The sequence below is a fragment of the Delphinus delphis genome, chromosome 6 (genome assembly GCF_949987515.2).
Source record: "Delphinus delphis chromosome 6, mDelDel1.2, whole genome shotgun sequence".
NCBI classification, from domain to species: Eukaryota; Metazoa; Chordata; class Mammalia; order Artiodactyla; family Delphinidae; genus Delphinus; species Delphinus delphis.
In genome coordinates, this window is record NC_082688.1 from 27,965,392 (window position 1) to 27,985,351 (window position 19,960).

Here is a 19,960-nt window from a genome sequence, read left to right on the forward strand (position 1 = left end):
TGGAGAGGATACAGGGACTCAGAATCCCTAGGGTCCCAGAGCAGGTGAGGAGCAGAGTCAGGATTCAAAACCTGCTTTCTCTGACTCCAAAACCTCCCTTCTGTCTACCGGGCCAGTTAATTCAAGAAAATAAGAGTTAAGGACATCTGGGGAAGTTTGCTGCACAGCGGCATTGGCCTGCAGGAAGTAGAAGGCGGTGAAGGGATTTGGGTTTGTCTGTCCCCAAGTCCTTTGAGCACTGTTATGGGAGATTGGGACTGACATATATATACTAATATGTATAAAATAGATATAACTAATAAGAACCTGCTGTATAAAAAAATAAATAAAATCAAATTCAAAAATTAAAAAAAAAAAAACTTTTTAGCCTGGGAGAAGGTTGAACATCTGAAGATGTTGACCCTTCCGAGATGTAAACCAAACAAAGTGGTTGTTTTGTTGATACAGTCACCAAGCCTTCTATCATAAAATTCTCTTGGAAAATCCTCCTCCAACAACAGGGAATATTATCCCGTCAAGTTTTTCTGTAAATAAAGGATTGCTCGTGGAGGTGGGCTTGCTTGTGTTTCTGTATCACTCAGGGTGTTTGTGACTTTGACAGTTCCTTCCCTGCAGGGCCCTCTTGCTTTGGCATTATGATTATGGTTGAGAAAATTTTCTTTTCTATGACATGTAATGTTGACAGGTATTTCATTTCTAGGAGAAAGGTTCATTTTTCCTATATGCTACACATCCCCAACCAGGGAAAAAGCAAATAGTTGTATTGATTGCTGAAGTCTTCCTTTGAAGGTTGCTCTGTATTTGTTTAGTGGAAATCAGCAGGGGAAGAAGGGTTATCTCTAACATTTTGTCAGAATTCCTCCATAATTCTACAACAATGAAACAAGAACTTGGGGACAGGACAGATTTGCTTTCAGAAACCCTGGATCTTGTCAGTTTTAGAAGTCCTGAGATGGTTTAGCTGGTAACAACTGGACTGTTGAGAGTGATAAATAGGATCTTTGATTGTCCAAATATCAGTGACATGATAGAAATAGATTTACCCTTTTTGAATCTCCTTTAAAATAGAATTGTTGACAGCATGAGGAATTATGCTTCTCAAAGGCTCGTTACAGATTTGTACAGTATTCATGTATCTCTTCTAGCTGTACGTTTTTATGTATTCATGTCATAACTCTCATTTTGAAAATTAGCTATTAGCAAATACTTTTGTCCAGGAAATTGAATATCTATTTCAGGGTGAAACAAGATGTGCAGTTATCTATAAACTTATTGTTACTAATAATCAAGTAAGTATGATACATTTGGTACTTAAAAAAATATCCCCTTGAGTTACAGATTGTTAGAATTGATACAATTCATTGGATCTGGATTTTTTAAACAGGTATTGTGATAGCAGAGCCTCTTCTAGAATGACAGGAATCTTCGAGAATGATAGAATGGCTTCCTTTTATCCTTGACTTTTATCTTGGAGGATTTCTTACATCTTTCTTTCTCCTTAAATTTGAGTATTAAAATGTTATGGTTTAAGTAGGAACACAGTTTCAGGGGTCACTGAGTACCAGCCCACGGCCTTTCTGCAGGCCTTTAAGGGTCTAGTGGCAACTAAGGACAGTTTCACTGAGTTTGTGGGTCTGCAATATGGTTGGGGAATGCGAGGGGGTAGAATTTCAGGATTAGCATGAACGACCTTACAGGTAGAGAGCTCACTGGCAACTGGAGACCAGGAAAGAAACTGAGGCAGTCAAATTAACTTCAGCCTTAATAAAACTGATGGCTCAGCCTGGGAGAGATCACGGGGTGACTCCACGGGGCGACTCCCCTCCTTCCACCACGGCAGCCATGTCCTGTCTTCAGTCATGGGTGCAATGAGCCTGTTCTAGCCTGGTTTTCTGACTGTCAGTAACTTCACTAGCCTTTTCCCTGAATGTGGCTACTGATCCAGAGACATATACTCAGAGAGGCAATTAAAGAACAGACCTTTTCCAAGCAAGCATGCTCTGGTGGGCTTACAGGTTTCATAGCTTCATTCTTCAGGACCCTCTACATCTCTCTGGAGACGAGATGCAGCAACACCTGTGATCCTTGCATTTGCATCAGCATCTCATGAAGAGGCCATTCGTTGAGCTTTACCGCCAACATGTTTACTACAATTCATATGTGATATAGTTAAATCCTGCCGTAAATCCACCTCCTGCTTTTGTTAACGGCTATGTATTGAGATAAGACATCTAGAAACAGTTTTGTCAGGAGAGATGCTGATCGCTGTTGTCACAGATTTCAACTTCTATCTCACTTCTGGTGACTGTGGGGAAATTTGTCTAACAAAGAAGAACACACACACAAATTTATCTATTTATCTATCTACTTATTTATTTGTTTAAAATTTAGAGAAATAGCTGTCATAAAACCACTGGCTTTGGAAGACGAAAATTAGTTGCTGACTGCATATTTGCGGTGTATGAACTCTTTGGGTAGAACTGATAGGAAAAATGTGTTCAGAAGAAGCAGCAGAATTGTAGGAGGAATATAGTAGTGGGAAAGTGGGAACAGTTGTTGACAAGTTATTTCGTGAGAAACCTGCGGGCCAGCTCTAACTCTAGGGGGTGAGTCTGGGCAGGCCACTTGCTTTCGGGGGCCTTGGCTTCTGTATAAGATTGGGGTGTGGTGGAAGCGGGTCTCCAAAGCCACAGTGAACTCTTTCTATCAGCTGGGGGTTGGCCTTGCACAAGGTTGTCCTCTTCTGCCTTGTGGAGCCGACTTCTCTGCTCCAGTGAGAAATGGCGGCTGTGTGGTCCCCACTGGAGACCGTCCTCTCCTGGAGCAAGCAGGCTAGAGGGTTGGCTCCCACCCTTTGACAGAACCTCAGTCTCATGTGCTCACAGCGTTCTTGCAGGAAGGAAAAAGACCAACCAACCCTTGGTTACTGCACAAACTAAGAGTTTCGGGTAGCAGTGTAAGCACGTGCAGTTTTTTTCCCTTACTACGTTTCTGTAGACAGATTTCATGCTCTAGGAGGGTAGAAGGCAGTCATGGGATGTAGTTCCTGTTTTCCATTTGACTTCACTAAGTGGGAAAAAACCCTCCCACCTTGTCTTTCTAGCATGTCTGCCTCTTCCTCTTTCCTCCTTTCTTCTTTATATTTCTCATGCTCTTTGAAACTTACATGTGAAGTTCAAAAGGGCCAAATGTTTTGGTGAGGAAGGGGGTTGGGGGAGCAGCGCAGTAGGTGCTGATTGGGGTCGTCATTTCCCCCACGGCACCAGGCTTCCTGTGAACCTATATTTTTTCTTTCGCCAGCATCACTGAGTCTGTCTGACATTTCAGGTTTTGGTTTAGGGAAAAGTTAAAAGAATTCACGATCCCAGCTGTCACTTGGTGACCCTTTTGCCAGTAGCATATGGCACACTCTCGTTTCACTGAAGAAAGGAGTTACCCAGCCCTCGTTACTTTCTGCCTGCTTACTCTGCTTTATTTTTCTTCATTACTCCTATCACCCACTGCCTTAACAACACTGTTATTTGTCTGTTTTATACGTCCTTGCTAGAATAGAAGGTCCATGAGAGCAGGAACTTTGCCACTTTTGTTCACTGCTGAATCTCCAATGTCTGGAACAGCACCTGCTCATAGAGGCATTCAGTAAATATTTGCTGTGGCTAATGGCAGCCTTGCAGAGTTAAGGCTGCAGTTGTTCGTGGAATGAACAGGGGGTGAAGATTTTATTCACTATTTACCTTCCTAGGGAATCACACAATAGTCAAGCTTTACACTATGCAGTACTTAGGTCTTCCAAGGCGTGATTTGACTTGTGGACTATGTTATTATTGTCATAGAATACAAGTTTTTGGGGGGAGGGAGATCAAATTATTGACATATAATTTACATACAGTTAAATTTCGCCTTTTTGCATGTACAGTTAGATGAGTTTTGATAAATGTATATAGTATATGTATAACCACTACCACAGTCATGGTGTATAATATTTCCATCACTCAATGTTCTTTGAGGTCTGTACTCTCCCCCACCCCCTGGCAACCACTGATAGGATTTCTGTCCCCATTGTTTCACCTTTCCAGAAAGTCATACACATAGACTCATACGGTATGTAGTCTATTGCGTCTGGCTCTTTTCTCTCAGCATAAGGCCTTTGAGATTCACCCATGCTGTTGCATGTATTAGTGGTGTAGTCCTTTTTTATTGCTGAGTAGTACTCCATTTTAATTTATTCAGTAATTGATGGACATTTGCATTGTTTCCAGTTTTGGCTATTCTATATAAGACTTCTATGGATGTTCCCATACAGGTCTTTGTGTGAACGTATGCTCTCATTTCTTTTGGGTAAATACCTGGGGTGGGATGGCTGGGTTATAAGTCTGTGCATGACTTTACAAGAAACTACCAGAGTATTTTATGAAGGGCCTGTTCCATTTTTCTTTTCCACAAGCAATGTATGCAAGCGCCCGTTGCTCCACATACTAACACTTTTCAATTTTAAAAATTGCAGTAGTTGTAGTGGGTATGCAGTGGTATCTCATTGTGGTTTTAGTTTGCATTTCTCTGCAACTAATGATCTTTGCTTATTTGAGAAGGTCATGGTTCAGCAGGCTGTGGTATTCTCTAGGTATTAATAATTTTAGAATATCAGTGGCACTTGAAGTGAAAATTTTTTTTTTAAATTGGCCAAAGATTTGAACAGTGGCTTCCTCAAGGTCGTGCTGTACAAAAAAGTTTAGAGTATGGAACTATGTTGAATTTTGGCAAAGCGTGATCCACCTGGGTGACTGATGCAAAGACCTAGAGAGAGAGCGCCTCGGACTTGGCATGAAGGTGGGGAGAAAGCAGATTTCATGGTTCCTCTGGCCTTGGGAGGGCCTTAGCTAAACCTGTTAGTGGGAAGCCTAGCTAGATTGAGTTACACTTTCCCAGATGTCCCAGGAGTCACCTGGGAAGCTCAGCAGTCCTTGTGGCCGTCACAAGTGTGTGGTGAACATAGAGCCCCCTCCCTGGGGACAATTTGCCTGAATCAGTTAATCAGGCTTGAAAAACTGGTTATCACGGGCCCAGGAATGCCACCACCCTTCCATCCTGAATCCCTATTTCTCATGCCCATCTGTAGCTAATTAATTGAGCAAATATTCCCTGAGGGCTTACTCTATGCCTGATACTGTCTTGCATGCTGGGGAAAACTGCTATGAAGAAAGAGGTCCTGTGGACTCAGAAAGTGGCAGAAACGATGCAAGCGAAAACAGAGGCTGCCCTGGGTGCACCTAGGAGGGGCTCCTAACTGAGTGTCGTCAGGACAGGATACTAAAGTTGAGGAGGAGTTGGCCAGGCTGACAGTGCTGGGAGCAGCAGCTTCAGGACCGGGAGTGCACAGGAGTCCCCGTGGTAGGAGGGAGGGCCGTCCATTTGGAGCCGTGGGTAGTTTTGCGGGACCTGGTTTAGGAGGTGGGGAGTGGTGAGAGAGGAGGCTGGAGTCATCGGGGAGACCAGCTAAACCAAGGTGAGGACTGGACTTTATCCTCAGGGTGGTGGGGTGCTGGCAGAGGTTTTAAGTGGGCGAGTGGCATACCTGGAACTTGGGTTTAGTGGAATAACTTTGGTTGCTCTGGGATAAACGGATGGAGGGGGCAAGACCGGAGGCAGGGAACCCAGGGAAGTGGCTGTTTTGGTCACGCAGGAGCCAGAAGAGGGTGCCCTATTGACTGGCTGTGATTGTGAAGTAGGACCCTTTCCAGCCAGTAACTGGAAATGTGCATAAGGACAGAAGCGAGTGTGCTACTAGCTTTGAAACATTGAGAAATCTAGTACATAGTACGGCCTTCTTTTTGGTTTTGGTTTGTTTGTTTGCTTCCTTGGAAAACTGATGTAGAAATGTCCCTTGGGCTTCAGTTACCTGAGCAGAGGAGTTCGGGCATTGCCAAACCCTCCTCTTTGGGCAAAATCGCTCCCAGCAGTGGTCACCATGTCCTGAGGTGGGAGGAGGGGATTATGCGGGAGGCCGAGGGCTGTGTCAAGGTGGGCAGGGGAAGTGGGGCAAGAAGCCTGCCTGTTGGTATCCAGCGAAGCCAGAGCAGGACCTTCTACTGCTGCTCCAGGCTACTTCTCGCTGACTTCTCTGCGTGTCTGCTGGAGGGTCTCTGAGGCCAGAATCCATGTCTGGAGACCCAGAAACTCTGCTTTAGGAAAATATTCTCCAAAAAACCTCCTCCTGGCCGTTCTCTTCTCGTGAACATTCTATAGAGGCATGTCTTCTTTTCCTCTGAGATTCTCCACGCAGATTGAGGGGATCCTGTGTCCTGGTTTGGGCCTGGGGGTCTCTAACACTAGGCCATTCTGATTTCATCCTTCCTACTTTGCCAGAAACCCACATTGGACTTGCTAGAAATAATGGAGTAGAAAAGATTGTTTAGACAGGATATAACCATTTCTCTGTTAGAGGGTACTGATAGACCAGAGAAAGAAAAGTGGGGAGAAGGGAACTCATTTCTTTGGCACTTACAGTGTGCCATGTACTTTGTTGGGGACTTACTTATATTGTCTCATTGAATCCATTGAATAGCATGCAAGGTAGGTGTTGTCACCCCCATTCTATAATGAGGAAATTGATGCTCAGAGAGCATAAAGATTTGGCCAAGGGCACATAGTTGGGAAGCTGGACATAATTCCTATCTAGGCTCTCTTTCTGCTAAGTTAATTTTCCTTTTTAAATTACAAACTTGTGTTTCAACCTCCTCATTGTTACCTTGGGGATCTGAAAAGATTCTTGTAGCTTCTAAATTAACTAAGTGATTCCTGGAGAGCAGCTTTTGCATGAGAAAAATCTAGCTAATTATTTATTTCTGTGTTTCTGGAATGCAAGCCCTGTCCTAGGCCACTTTCAAAATAATTTGGGATTGCAAGCACGCAGCTCACAATCGAATTCTGGCTCTCAGTGCTTGGAGGCCAGTTGCCATCTTTAAACAACAAATTGTGGATGGACACAGTGCTGATTTAATTCTTCTTTTTGGAGTGAGAATTTTTTTCGGGGGGGTGGCATCTGTGTCCATTTAGAGTTTTGCTGAGCAAACAATAAAGAAAAGAAATAGGGGAACTTCTCCGATGGCGCAGTGGTTAAGACTCCACGCTCCCAATGCAGGGGGCCCAGGTTTAATCCCTGGTCAGGGAACTAGATCCCACAGGCATGCCACAACTAAGAGTTCACATGCCACAACTAGGGAGCCGGTGAGTTGCGACTAAGGAGCCTCCAAGCCGCAATGAAGGAGCCCGCCTGCTGCAACTAAGGAGCCCACGTGCCAAAACTAAAGAGCCCAAGAGCCACAACTAAGGAGCCCACCTGCTGCAACTAAGACCCAGTGCAACCGAATAAATAAATACATCAATAAATAAAAAGAAAAAAGAAGTAGGTCCTAAGACTTGACTATTTCAGAGGAATCCCTGATTCGTTGGCTTGTCAATGAATGAATTAAAATACATAATAGTAGAGTCAGTCCTTCTTCTCAGACACTGCAGACTCCTTCCATTCCCTCTTCTTTTGTAGAAGTTTTTAATCCAGGTCCTTGTGGGGTGGGGACCAAGACGGTAAAATCCTGCTATAGATCACCCTTTGCACTGAGGTCTGTTTGGACCCACAGACGTTTAGTGCAATACTTGGTTTTGTATGCACAAGTGGTCACTACATTCTTAGCTGTTTTTGCTGTTTGTTCCTCAGGCCTAATATCCCACCTCTACTCCACCAGAGGCCACAATGATTAAATGAGCCATTTTAGAGGTAAAGCCAGTTTCTGATTTCTGCTAAGCGTTCATGACTGTGAAGTGGCATCAGGGCCTAGCTTTGACCTGTGCATCCCTCCCTTCTTCCAGTTTTCATTTTTCACCCTTTCCCCAACTTTAATTTTAGTATGACTACCTGGGATTATTCCAGTATTAAATGAATACCATTGTTGAGGGGGCAGCAGGGACACACAGAAGGTTGTATCCCCTGTTTATGAGAACCCCCCCACCCCAGGATGGCAAAACAGTCCTCCAAGGAGGCACCTGTGACACCTGACAAGGAGTAGGCGGGTCCTGTGTGCAGGTGCAGGTGTAGCAAGGCCAGAAGTGTGCATATGTCCGGACAATGGGAGCTTGTCAGTTTCACAGGTGATGCTCTCCATCTGCCTTGGCTGCTTTGTTTTTCTCAATGAGATATTGTTTTCTTTCCACACACACACAGCACTGGCGTGGTCCTCATCACCTGGGAGCCAGGTGTCCGTGGCCTTTCCTTGGTGTTTACGCACACCATCTAAGACATCATCACATCTAAGACACGCTGTGACTTTTTCCAGATTAGGAAACTGCTTTATCGATGGTGCCATTTATCGCCAGAAGGACTCAACTTTGGAACTAGATGAAAACGTAGTTTGCAGCAAATTTCAGGGAATAGCATAAGTCACTCCAGCTTCAAGGCAAAATTTATAAATGCTGCTGACATTTTCTGAGAGGGGAGGCATTTTCTTAGAGAAGGGAGGCAGGTCTCTGGGATTCCAATATGCCCTTTGCAATCTCAGGGTTTTGGCCACCTAAGGTTGCTCACGTAGGTCTGCCTTCATAAGTGCATTTTTCATTCCCAAATGATGACACCCGTGGAGCTCAATTGATTGGGATAATAATGGCTCACTTCCAGGCTACTGCCAGAAAGCCTGCAGAATCCCTGTTTACCAGAGACCCCAAGGCTAGACGTTGGGGACTCATGCCTTATGCAGAAGTAGTCATGAGGCAGAGCTGGGTTTGAGGGCTCAGGTGAGAGGGCTGGTGCAACAGCCCTCACTGGCGTATAGCTTTGCAGCAAAAACTGACGGCGCTCTCCTCTCTTGCTTTATCTTTCAGTTAATGACCAGCCACAGCGTCCCCCCTGTGAGCTCCGGCCACTTCCTCCACGGGCTCCCGAGCCTTACGCAGGCTCTGTGGTGTCGGCTGAGGTAACATGGCTTGTTGGCCTCAGCTGAGGTTGCTGCTGTGGAAGAACCTCACTTTCAGAAGAAGACAAACAGTAAGCCTGGGTTTCTCTGGGGGTCCTCCCATGCTTTTCTTCCTGATTTTGAGTTGGGAGGGGAGGAGGGGGGAACGGGAGTCTTCTTGGTTTTCTCAAAGTGATTGAATGAATCTGGCCCTGGTGGACACGGGACTGTGTGTAGGGTCCTGATCGAGCCCCGTCGCTTAGCATAGGGGGCAGATTGGCAGCCAGGCAGGAATGGTAGCTTTGGTTTGTGCTAGCACCCAGGCCTGAGTTCTGACCTCCGGAATCTGGCACAGAATTGCCCCTTTGCCATCTTCCTCTTAACTTTTGCTGCAGCCCTGGGGGCCACCTGGCTCTCCAAGAGCATCTTATGGTTTCTGGGCAGTGGAAATGAAGTGAGTTCGTGGCCCAGCTCTTAGAGATCAGAGGCTGGATCTGTTAGTGTCAGTGTGGACTCTTTCCTGTCAGCTTTGACTGCAAGCCTGGAGGAATATAAAACTGAGATTTGTTTTATGTCTGTGGAGGGTTCTAAGCCATTCACTTCTGGGTGGGACAGTGATCCTTTCAGTAATCCCGAGAAGGCCATCTTTAACTCTCAGGTGAATGGTGTTTTTCCGTGAGAAGATAAAGGCTATAAGGCCCAGTGATCTCTCTGAAGCTCCGACATCAGCTCTTGGCTTCTCCCTCTCTGAACACTCCTAGAGATCCCGTCCAGTCTCCTGGGTTTAGCCGCACCTCTCTGTAGTAGGCTTCTAAATGTCTGTTTCCTGCCCTGCCTTTTTTCCTGAATTCTAAACCTACATCCCCATTTGGCTGTCCTCACGAAGCTTAACACATCTGCAGCCGAAGTGCTCATCTTTCTTAGACTCAAAGAGCTATGAGGGATCTTGGATATAACTTAATTCAGTGTTTCTGAAACTAGACTAATGCTTGGCCGGCCCTTCTTTAAAAGAACAAAAATGTCAAGGTCCTCCTTCGTTCACTAAATTTATTTTTTTATTATAATGTTACTTAAATATGAACGTATGTGAAACTAGATATAAACCCCTTATTCTTACAGGCCATATGACCCATACAAACTTAAAAATTAAATGCAAACAAAATTGCAAAGCCAGTACTGTTAATGTAGTAAGGCAGCTGACACTGTTTAGCTGAAGCCATATTATAGGTAACAATGTGACTATGGTAGTGAATGCTTATTCGTTTGAGTTTGGACAGTCTATATTACTAAGTGGTAATGATTCACTTTTCCAATCATTTTTTCCAGTGACCTTCATTTGATATCATTTGGCTTTCATTTGGTCCAATCTCATCATTCACAAGTTGCGTTTGCATCTGTGCCTTTCTTATCGGTCTGCTACCATTATATTGGTGCTAACACAGTCACAAACACAAATATAAACTTAGGCTTGAAATCTTGTGCCAGAACTTTGTTATAAAGTAGGCATTCAGAAAAATCCAGATATGTTTATTCACATTTGCTTAGATGACCATTGAAATGAAAACACAAAATTTTAAAATCCTGACATAGAACTCATATATAATCCCTCATGGATATGTGTGTATATGTGTGACTCTAGAGTCAGTTCTCTAAACCACTATGTCAGGTTGCTCTTCAGTGGTATTATTGGTTTTTCTATCTTCAGTCTTGAAATTTCTAACCTCTTTCTTGCCTTTGCCTCTGCCTCCTATGGCTCTTTCCAGGTCCTGGTGTTCCAAAGACCTATACGTTCACCTCTTAATCTCATTTCTTAGCTACTGTGTGGTCCAGGTCCGCTGCCTCTTCTCCTCATGGTGGCAGCAGCCCACGTGATGGGCAACTGTCTCTGCTGTGCTGTGTCCATTAGCCGGTGAGTAGGGGAAAGAACTATATCATCTTAGTGATGCAAGGTCTCAAGGGCAGTCAAACCCAAACCTGTCATTTTACAGATAAGAACACTGAGGTACAAAGCAGGGAAGGGATTTCCTCAAGGTCAACCAAGAATCAGGAGCACAGTGTCCTGGAACAGGATTTGGGATTGGGCCATCCAGGCGGGGCCAGTCTCTACTAGTCTTGCTGCTTCTTGCTCAATATTGCTTATCAGTTTAAAAAGCATTACGAGTAGAGATAGGCGGGCTTAGTCAAAGGCAATTTTTGGCCTTGCGGCAGAGTTCTTGTTGAAAGAGTAAGAAGGAGACAGTATCCTGACACAAAAGGGCTTTTCTAGGTGTTACACCTACTGCCTGTTAGCTTGTCCTCCCTTCCAGATTTCGACAGGAAATCTATTTCGCCAAACCAGAAACAAAGGGTGGTTTATTTCAGGTTGCACATGCTTAGGTTGTCACAGCTGGAAAGATCTGACCTGCTTCTTGTACAGCTGATGGGATTGGGGTTTGGGGTAGGGGACAGGGGTCCAGAGTGGGTGGGTCATGGAAGTAGCACCAGAACCAATTTCCTGGTGGCCCTACAGGCACAGGCCCTTTTTTTAGCAGGCTTTGCCTTATCTGCATGAAAGATTTAATGCCCATGGATCTCAAGTGCTGGCTGTAGCTACTTCCCAATCCACCTGGCTTGGATCTCTAGATACATTGTTTTATAGACAGTGGAACTTGTTTAGGGTTTTGGTAACACTTTGTTAGCTCACATAGTCAGAACGAGCTCTGCCCAGTAGGCAGGGGAAGAAGTTAGCAGCTCCAAATAGTTCTTGCCCACAGTGTATGGAAAACCATTGCTTGATTTCCTCCTTCTGAGATCCTGGATGTACACACTTGGCCCCAGAGCCTGGCACCGGGGATATGCTTAATAAGTATTTGCTGAACAGGGGTAAATGCATTAAATGGGCCATTAGTTTACAGGTCTCAAAGAGGCTCCCCTGCTATAGGGGCCTTGTGTGCAGGGAGATGGGAAGAAAGATGTAAAAGCTGGGTGCTGAACAGTAAACCCTGAGCAACCTTCCTGAAAGGCGGCCGTTTGCCCTTTCACTCTGTGTCCTTGTTTGCTAATGAATCCTGGGGACCTCTCTCTTGTGCTCCCATTATGCAGACTTATGGGGACCATCAGCCAGGGGTAGATTTCAGCTGTTCCTGTTGGGCAAAGAATACATCGAAATTGAGTTGCATAAGTTGGGTGCAAAGCTCAGTTTGGGTCCAAAGTAACGGTTAACTTGTGTGGGTGGCAGTCACTGAGCACAAACAGGGCTTGGGACAGGAAGGGCGAGGGGCTTCAGAGTTCTCCGGGTCCTCATCTGGTTTTAGGCCGAGCCAGAGGCCAAGGTCCCCATGGAACAGATGGGACAGATTACGGCCATATGGCCTCTCCTTTTTGCCTTTGCCATTAATTTTCTCATTTAGATCTGTTTAGCTGTGTGTCTGGGAAAATAGATAATTCTAATTTCTGCATATATCAATATTAAGAGTATCAATATTTGGGGATTGTTTAATGACAAGGAATAAGCTATCAAATAAATAAAAATTAAGACTCCTCATTTAAGAGCCACTAGAGAATTTTATAGCATAGACACAAACTTTCTGCACCTCCTCCCGGCTTCCAATTTCACCTGATACATTTCTTTCCTGTCCTTAGTCCTGGCCTGGCATTGCTGGTTCAAATCCAGATAAGAATTCTAATTATTATCTATTTCTAATTCAATTCTAATTCCAGCTTGGCCACTATATGTCTCAATGGCTCAGGGAAACTCATTTTTCCTGAGTTTTAGTTTCCACTTCTTTGGAATGAGGAAAGTTAGAACAAATAGCCATTTATTGTTTCCTTTGGATAGATATTTATTGAACATCTACTGCACGTAAGATAGTGTGCTGGGTATACAGGCAGGATCCCTGCCCTCATAGAGCTTACGGTTCAGTGAGGGAAGCAGATATGAAGCACATTATCACATAAGTAGAAATCTCATAACAAACTGTGATACGTGCTATGAAGGAAAAAAACCAAACTGTCCTACTATGTTAGGTACTACCAGGCTGAGGATAGGGAGTTAATTTAGAATAGAAGGTCATGACATTTAAGCTGAGAGCCTTGAAGTTCGAGCAGCAGTTAGCCAGGGGAAAATCGGGAGCTCAGCCGTCAGGCCACTGGATTCCAGGCAGAGAGACAGAGGGTGGCCATGGGCCTAACGCACGTCCTGGAGTCAAAGAACTGGAAAGCCAGTGGCACTGAAGGAAGACTGGCTGGGGGTGAGTTGGGAGTCACCAGGGGCAGATCATGCAGCCATGGAGCTGAGCAAGGGCAGCTGAATTTTATTTTATGTGCAGAAGGAGTCCCTGAGGTAGATAGGTCATGATGACGAGGGTCAGATGGTGTGGTCCTTGGCACTGAGGGGACTTGAAGGACGATAGCCCAAGGAGACAATTATAATCATTACTTACATACATACATACATACATACATACATACCATTTTGTGCTGTTTTCCTCTTTCATTTAACATCATTTGGCATATATGTTGCCATGTTTCCAAATAATTTACATATTTATAATAATGATTCTTGATGTGTAGGCTGTGTTTTGTACTTTTGAAAGTACTTTTGTATCCATTATCTTCTTGATTTTCACAGCAATTCTGAGAGGTATGCATTACAATTTCTGTTGCACAGGTGAAGAAAGTGTTATAAGTTAGTAAATTAGTAAGAGGAGGGGCTGGATCTTTTGGGCCCAAATCTGCCATGGGATAATGCCACTGACATTCCTGGTAGCGTTACAGTAGTCCATCAATGCAGTTTTTATTTTGTAAGTTCACACCCTATTGCCAACATTCAGATGTTTCCCGTGTTTGCTGTTATACATAAACTACTATAAAGACTTTATACATATAGCCTTTTCTTATTTTTAGATTATTTCCTTAGGCCAGAATCTCAGAAGTACGATTCCTAGGTCCAAGGAAATGGCCCTTGACATATACGATCAGATGTCCTTCCGAAGGATCAAACCAATTTAAAAATCCACCATCACCACATGAGGCTTTACAGTTCTCGGAGGGCAGGCGTGGTTTTCAGATTTCTTTTTCCCTCCAGCATTTCTCTGATTTGATCTTTAAGATTTCACTTTAATTTTTCCAGACTTAATTGAGGTATATATCGATAAGTATTTTTCATCGTGATGCTGATATAGCCTGGAGTGTGCTATTGCTTTGATGAACATCCTGTTAACTGGGAAAATTCATTGTCTCCCATTTTACTTTTTTAACCTCTCAGAATAGTCTCTCATATTTTTATCTGTTTCTTTTCCCCATTGAATCGTATTACCTTATCAAGTTCTAAAAGTAGCCTAGCACTATTTTAATGCCCCAAGGACATTGGGTAATGTCTAGAGATATTGTTTGGCAGTTACAGTCCTGGGCCAGGGGTGGTTGGTACTGTTGGTTCTGGCGGGCGGAGGCCAGGGATGGGGGAAACATTCTTCCATTCACAGGAGGGCTCCTTACAACGCTTATCTGGCTCCAAATGTCAATAGTGCTGTTGAGAGAAACCCTGCTCTAGAAACACTCGCTCACATTATCCCCATGTTGTTGCTGAGGAGTAACGAGGTGGAAAGTCCCCAGAGCAGCTCAGTGTAGCAATTTACTGAAACATCAGAATTTTTGTTTTAATACCCAACCTAAAAGAAGGCTTCTGAGTTTCTAACTTTGGTAAGAAGCATCTTTTGAACACGGTGTTCCTCTCCATCTCCTCTGCCTCGTGGTGGGGGCAGGTGTGGAGGGAGGTGGGTAGGTAGCATCAGACCAAGATTTAGAAAAGTTTTCTAGTTTTCTATAGGAGTGTGTAGCAGTAAAGCATCAGTCTTATTTCCAAGCTATTGGGTTGGCCAAAAAGTTCGTTTGGGTTTTCCATCTGATATGGAAGACCCAAACGAACTTTTTGGCCAACCCAAATATTTATGAGGGCCTATTCTGAAGGAAAAATGCTAAGCTTAGAGATGGGGGAGAAATCTGATTTTGACAATGAGTGGAGCCAGTATGGCATTCCTGGCAGAAGTCAAATTGGGTTTCTAGAGGGAGGCTATTAGGAAAAGAAGTACCTAGAACAGCCCCCTGAGTTTGGAAGGCAAATTCTATGTTCAATGACAGAAATAATTTTAGAGGTTCAGAGTAAAAGTGCACGGAGAGAATTGTGTGTCACGAGCTCTCTGGTTTGAGTGCTGGCTCTTGGAGATGGTCTCTTCATTCATTCATACATGTTAGTATCTCAGCTCAGCATGGCTTATAAAGATCAAGATCTAGATACTCTGGTAACGGGGCAGGGGGTAAGGAGACTGGGGTGCATAGTGGCTAAGAACACACCCTTGAGTTGGACTGGCTTTGAATTCTGGCTCTGCCGTTTACCAGGCTTGTATCTTTGGGCAATTTATTTACTCTTTCAGCCTCAGTTCCCTCATCTGTGAACTGGGTATTATAATAGTGCTAATGGGGTTATTTGAAGATTAAATGAGTTCATCTATGTTAAGCACTTAGAACACTGATACATGGTAAGACCTATTTAAGTGTTAGCTGTCATTATGGTTGTCAATCTTTTCCTTACCTCTTTCCCTAATCTGCTTACACCCACTGGCTTCAGTTGCTAAAAATGAGTTGCAAGATTTTCTTCGTGCTCTTTGCTATCAGTGCCATGGGAAAGATCCATTCTTTTTTTTTTTTCAATCAATCAGCGTATTTTGAGCATCTGATCCCCTATTGGATCCTAGATGTGGGGCTACAGAGATGTCCAGGAACATAAACTTTGATTCATTGGGTCAGATCAGTGCCCAGGAGGGCTGGTGAGTGCCAGACTCCTCTTAAGTGGCCATCTTGTAAGGTATATATCTCAGACATGGCTCTGTGAGAGGCAGGATGATGGGTGCAAAAGCACGTCGGGGTCAGTAGATCTGGGTTCAAACGCTGGCGCACTCTTTTACCAGGCTATGTATGGCTCATAACCTGCCCCAATCTTACTTTCTTCACTATCTAACGATACCAGCTACCTCACAAAGTTCTTGTGAAAATATTAGAGATGAGTTATATAAATCCCTGGTACACAGTAGGTGCTCAGGATTGGCTGTAACTATCATAAGCTTTTGGGCCATGAGCTCATTTTACCTCTGTGGAACCTGTTGGTATTTTTTGACTGTGCCACCTAGTGGGGTCATTTCCTACCTGGGCCACATGAGTTGGGCAAAACTAGCTGCTAATCTCAACCCTGCCACTGACTTTCTCTGTGACTTACCCTTCCTTGAGCTTTAGCCTTGCCACATATAAAATACAGACAATAATGGTTCCTACATCTCAGGGTTGTTTGCAGGCTTAAATGAAATAATCCATATATAATGTGCCTGCTACACACTTGACTCTAAAAAAGTAAATGGTAGCTACTAGTTATCGCAAAAGTACACATAGTAGCTTCAGAGCTTCAAGGTTGATGGCTATCTTACTCATATTCTTCATTTAATTTTGGTTTTGTTGGTTTTTTTTTTTTTTTTTACTTCATTATTCTTTTCTGAATTTATTCACAGTTAAACCGTTTTTTGGAAGTTTTACTCCCGTCTGTTAATATTTGTGAGTGATTTTATTTAGCTGTAAGCTTGGAATGCATACAATTTTGTGTTCCACTTTTTTCACTTAATATTATATGGTTAATAGTGTCTGTGTTTCATAAACCTTGCTGTAGTGACTGCATAATGTATTGTTGAGTAGATGTGACATATTTAATCATTTCTCTATTGCTGTGCAATTAAGTTGTTTCCAATATTTTGCAATTATAGTGTTTGAATCAATGAGTAACAGTGTATATAGCTTTTTGATATTTTAAACTTAGTTCTGTGGGATGAATTTCTAGGAATATTGTTTGGTCAAGGGGAATAAATATATCTTTTGAATACATATGGGCAAGTTGCTTTCCCAAAGGGCTCAACTGACTTACATTTCCATCTTTATTATTTTGTAAACTTCAGTTCATTCTCTCACTCAACACACATTCTTAAAGCCCTTATCATGCGGCAGGCTCAGTGAGAAGAAAGGGACACTGGAGGAGGAGCCCCTGCTATGCCCAGTGCTGGTAGAGGCTCAGGATACTTGGGGAGCCCAAGGAGGGACTTGCAGCTCAGCTGGTAGAGGAGGCTGAATGTCATTTGAAAGCTTGGAGATTTCACTGTGTGTTGCCTCTTTGGGATTATTTACAGAAATATTTAGCAAGACCAGCCCCATCTTTGGTCTCGGAGACCCCATTGACAGCATGCTTTCTTCCAAAGGACCCATTTGTCTTTTTTTTTCCTGGTGTGCTATCTAGAGCAAACTGTTCTTCATAGTTATGTGGTAACAGTGGTTTTTTGTTTGTTTGTTTGTTCTACTAGAGAAGTAATACATGCTCATTATGGAAAATTTAGAAAACACAGAAAGATGTTTAAAAAAATCACCCATGTTCTTATCATCCAAGGACATCCACTGTCCCCATCCATGTATTTCCTTCTAAAAAGAAGATTTAAAAAAGAGTTTAATGTGGAACCATATCAAAGTTCTTTGGAATGTAAAATACCAGAAATCCAACGACAAATAATAAACAAAAGCTAAAACCAGTCTGAAGCAGAAAGGTTAAATTAATTATGATCTATTCACAGTGCGGAGTATCAAGTGGCCATTAAAATCCATATTTTAAGAGAGTATTTTGTCATGGAAAACACTCCCAGTATGATGTTCAATGAAAAAGCAAAATACAAAATTATATATGCTGTATAATCTCAATTTTGTAGAGAAAAATTTATTATTTATGTATGAATAGGAAAAAAAGACAAAAAATATTAATGGAGAACTATTGTTAGCTTAATTTACTAGAGATTATCTCCAGGAAGTAGGATTAATGGTGATTTATGTTTATTTTTTTCTACTTTTCTGTATATATATTTTTAATTTCAAAATTTCCACAATAAAAATATATGGACTTGGGGATCAAAAAAAATTCTGTTTAAATAAAAGGAGGGATTTCATATCAGTGTTCTCTTGGCTCTGAAGCCAACAGTTGTAGTTACTCTCAACCACAAGGGCCCGTGACTATTCTGGGCTCTTTGGTCTTCATCCTAATTAGAACATCTGAGTCCAGAACTGAAAGGAATGAAAGAGGTGAGGCTTCAGGCGGTGGAACTAGTTGTCCAAACACCACAGGTTCAGTTAGATTATGTCTCATGATTTCCATCCTGTTCCTGTGCTTATTTATCCCTTGATAACTCACTGAGGCAGGTTTTTCCTTTAGAGAAACCCCATTGCTTTAACTGGTGGATCACAGTTACATATGTTTAATGATCTTCTAACCCACTGGAGAAGGTGGTGACCAGATCTTGATGGATGGGGAAGGACTTTGCACTCTTCCCAGATCTTTCCAGTCCTGGGGGCACACAGGTCACTATGGAGCTGCATGTGAATTTCCATTGTCCTTTGGAGCCCTATTCTCAGCCCTGCAGGGGGCAACTCTGTGTGTTCCTTTAGAGCCAAGGTGGTGTGTATTTAGCACAAAGCCTGGCCCTCTTCTTTTAACAAATGGTCATAACATACCTGACACTATGCTAAGGCTGGAGATGCAAAGATGACTTGATCCAGTGCTTGCCTTCAGGGTACTCATATTGTAGTGAGGAAGCCAGTGATAAAAACATGATTTCAGGGGCTCAGGGAAACTGTTATGGGAGGAGGATGCATGGGTTACTCTGGGAGCATAGCAGAAGGGCTTCCAGCTCAGCCTGAGATTTTAGTAAAGGAAATTGTGCCTGGTTGAATCTTGAAGGATGAGTGGAAGTGAGCCAGATGAAGCAGGGTGGGAAGCATCTTCCCTTTCGTAGGGAAAACACAGAGGTATGGAATAGTAAGTTATAAGGTGAGAACTGCAAACAATTCAGTATTATCAAAGCTTAGAGAGTGGTAAGAGAGGCTGGAGAAGTTGATCAATTGTTTATTTATTTATTTATTTATTTATTTTTATGGCTGCGTTGGGTCTTTGTTGCTGGGCGCGGGCTTTCTCCAGTTTTGGCGAGCGGGGGCTGCTGTTCGTTGCGGTGCACGGGCTTCTCATTGCGGTGGCTTCTCTTGTTGTGGAGCACGGGCTCTATGTGCACGGGCTTCAGTAGTTGTGGGCTTCAGTAGTTGTGGCTCATGGGCTCTAGAGCACAGGCTCAGTAGTTGTGGTGCATAGGCTTAGTTGCTCTGTGGCATGTGGGATCTCCCCGGACCAGGGCTCGAACCCATGCCCCCTGCATTGGCAGGCGGATTCTTAACCACTGTGCCACCAGGGAAGCTCTGATCAATTGTTTAATTAACTTTTTTTGTGGATTTCCCAAAGCTCAATAGCATTAGGCTTCCATGTTGTTTTGTTTGTTTAATTCACAGTGCTCTGTTTTATTTCCCACTCAGTGTCAGCTGTTGCTGGAAGTGGCCTGGCCTCTGTTTATCTTCCTGATCCTGATCTCCGTGCGGCTGAGCTACCCACCCTATGAACAACATGAATGTGAGTATATGAGCATCCCACCTGAGACTTACTGCTGGCAAGTGGAATCCAGGCAATGGGCATGGGCTAAATGTGACCTCTCCCAAGATGCTATCTTTAGGAAACAGTGCAAATGGCTTGGAACAGAAAAGCTAGGCTTCCGATTGTTTGATAAGGCATGAGCTCAGGAAACCATTTTCAGTCCTAGTAGATGGTGATAATAGTAATTATAATAATAGCCAACATCTGTTTCATGCATTTTCGATCATGAAAGTAAAATAACCTTACTGATAGCTCAGAAAGGGGTAATTAAAAAAGCCCGCCTGCGCGTCTGGAGCCTGTGCTCCGCAACAAGAGAGGCCGCGATAGTGAGAGGCCCACGCACCATGATGAAGAGTGGAGTGGCCCCCGCTCGCCGCAACTAGAGAAAGCCCTCGCACAGAAACGAAGACCCAACACAGCCAAAAATAAATAATAAAAAAAAAGCCCCCTACGGCAATACCTTAATACCACTATCATCTGGTACCTGCCGGGC

General features: G+C 43.5%; 1 protein-coding gene across 4 annotated transcripts in view; it reads left to right on the top strand.

Annotated features, from left to right (window-relative positions):
* Positions 1–19,960, top strand: part of ABCA1 (ATP binding cassette subfamily A member 1) — a 135,922-nt gene that overhangs the window by 12,270 nt on the left and 103,692 nt on the right. For 3 of the 4 annotated variants that reach the window (XM_060014401.1, XM_060014400.1, XM_060014403.1), the window contains exons 2-3: positions 8,869–9,031; positions 19,353–19,446. In XM_060014401.1, coding sequence (XP_059870384.1) covers positions 8,966–9,031; positions 19,353–19,446 — 160 coding nt within the window. In that variant the 5' untranslated portion in view covers positions 8,869–8,965. Of the gene's footprint in view, positions 1–4,533; positions 5,504–8,868; positions 9,032–19,352; positions 19,447–19,960 lie in introns of those variants that run through there. The other variant, XM_060014402.1, reaches the window with a different exon arrangement.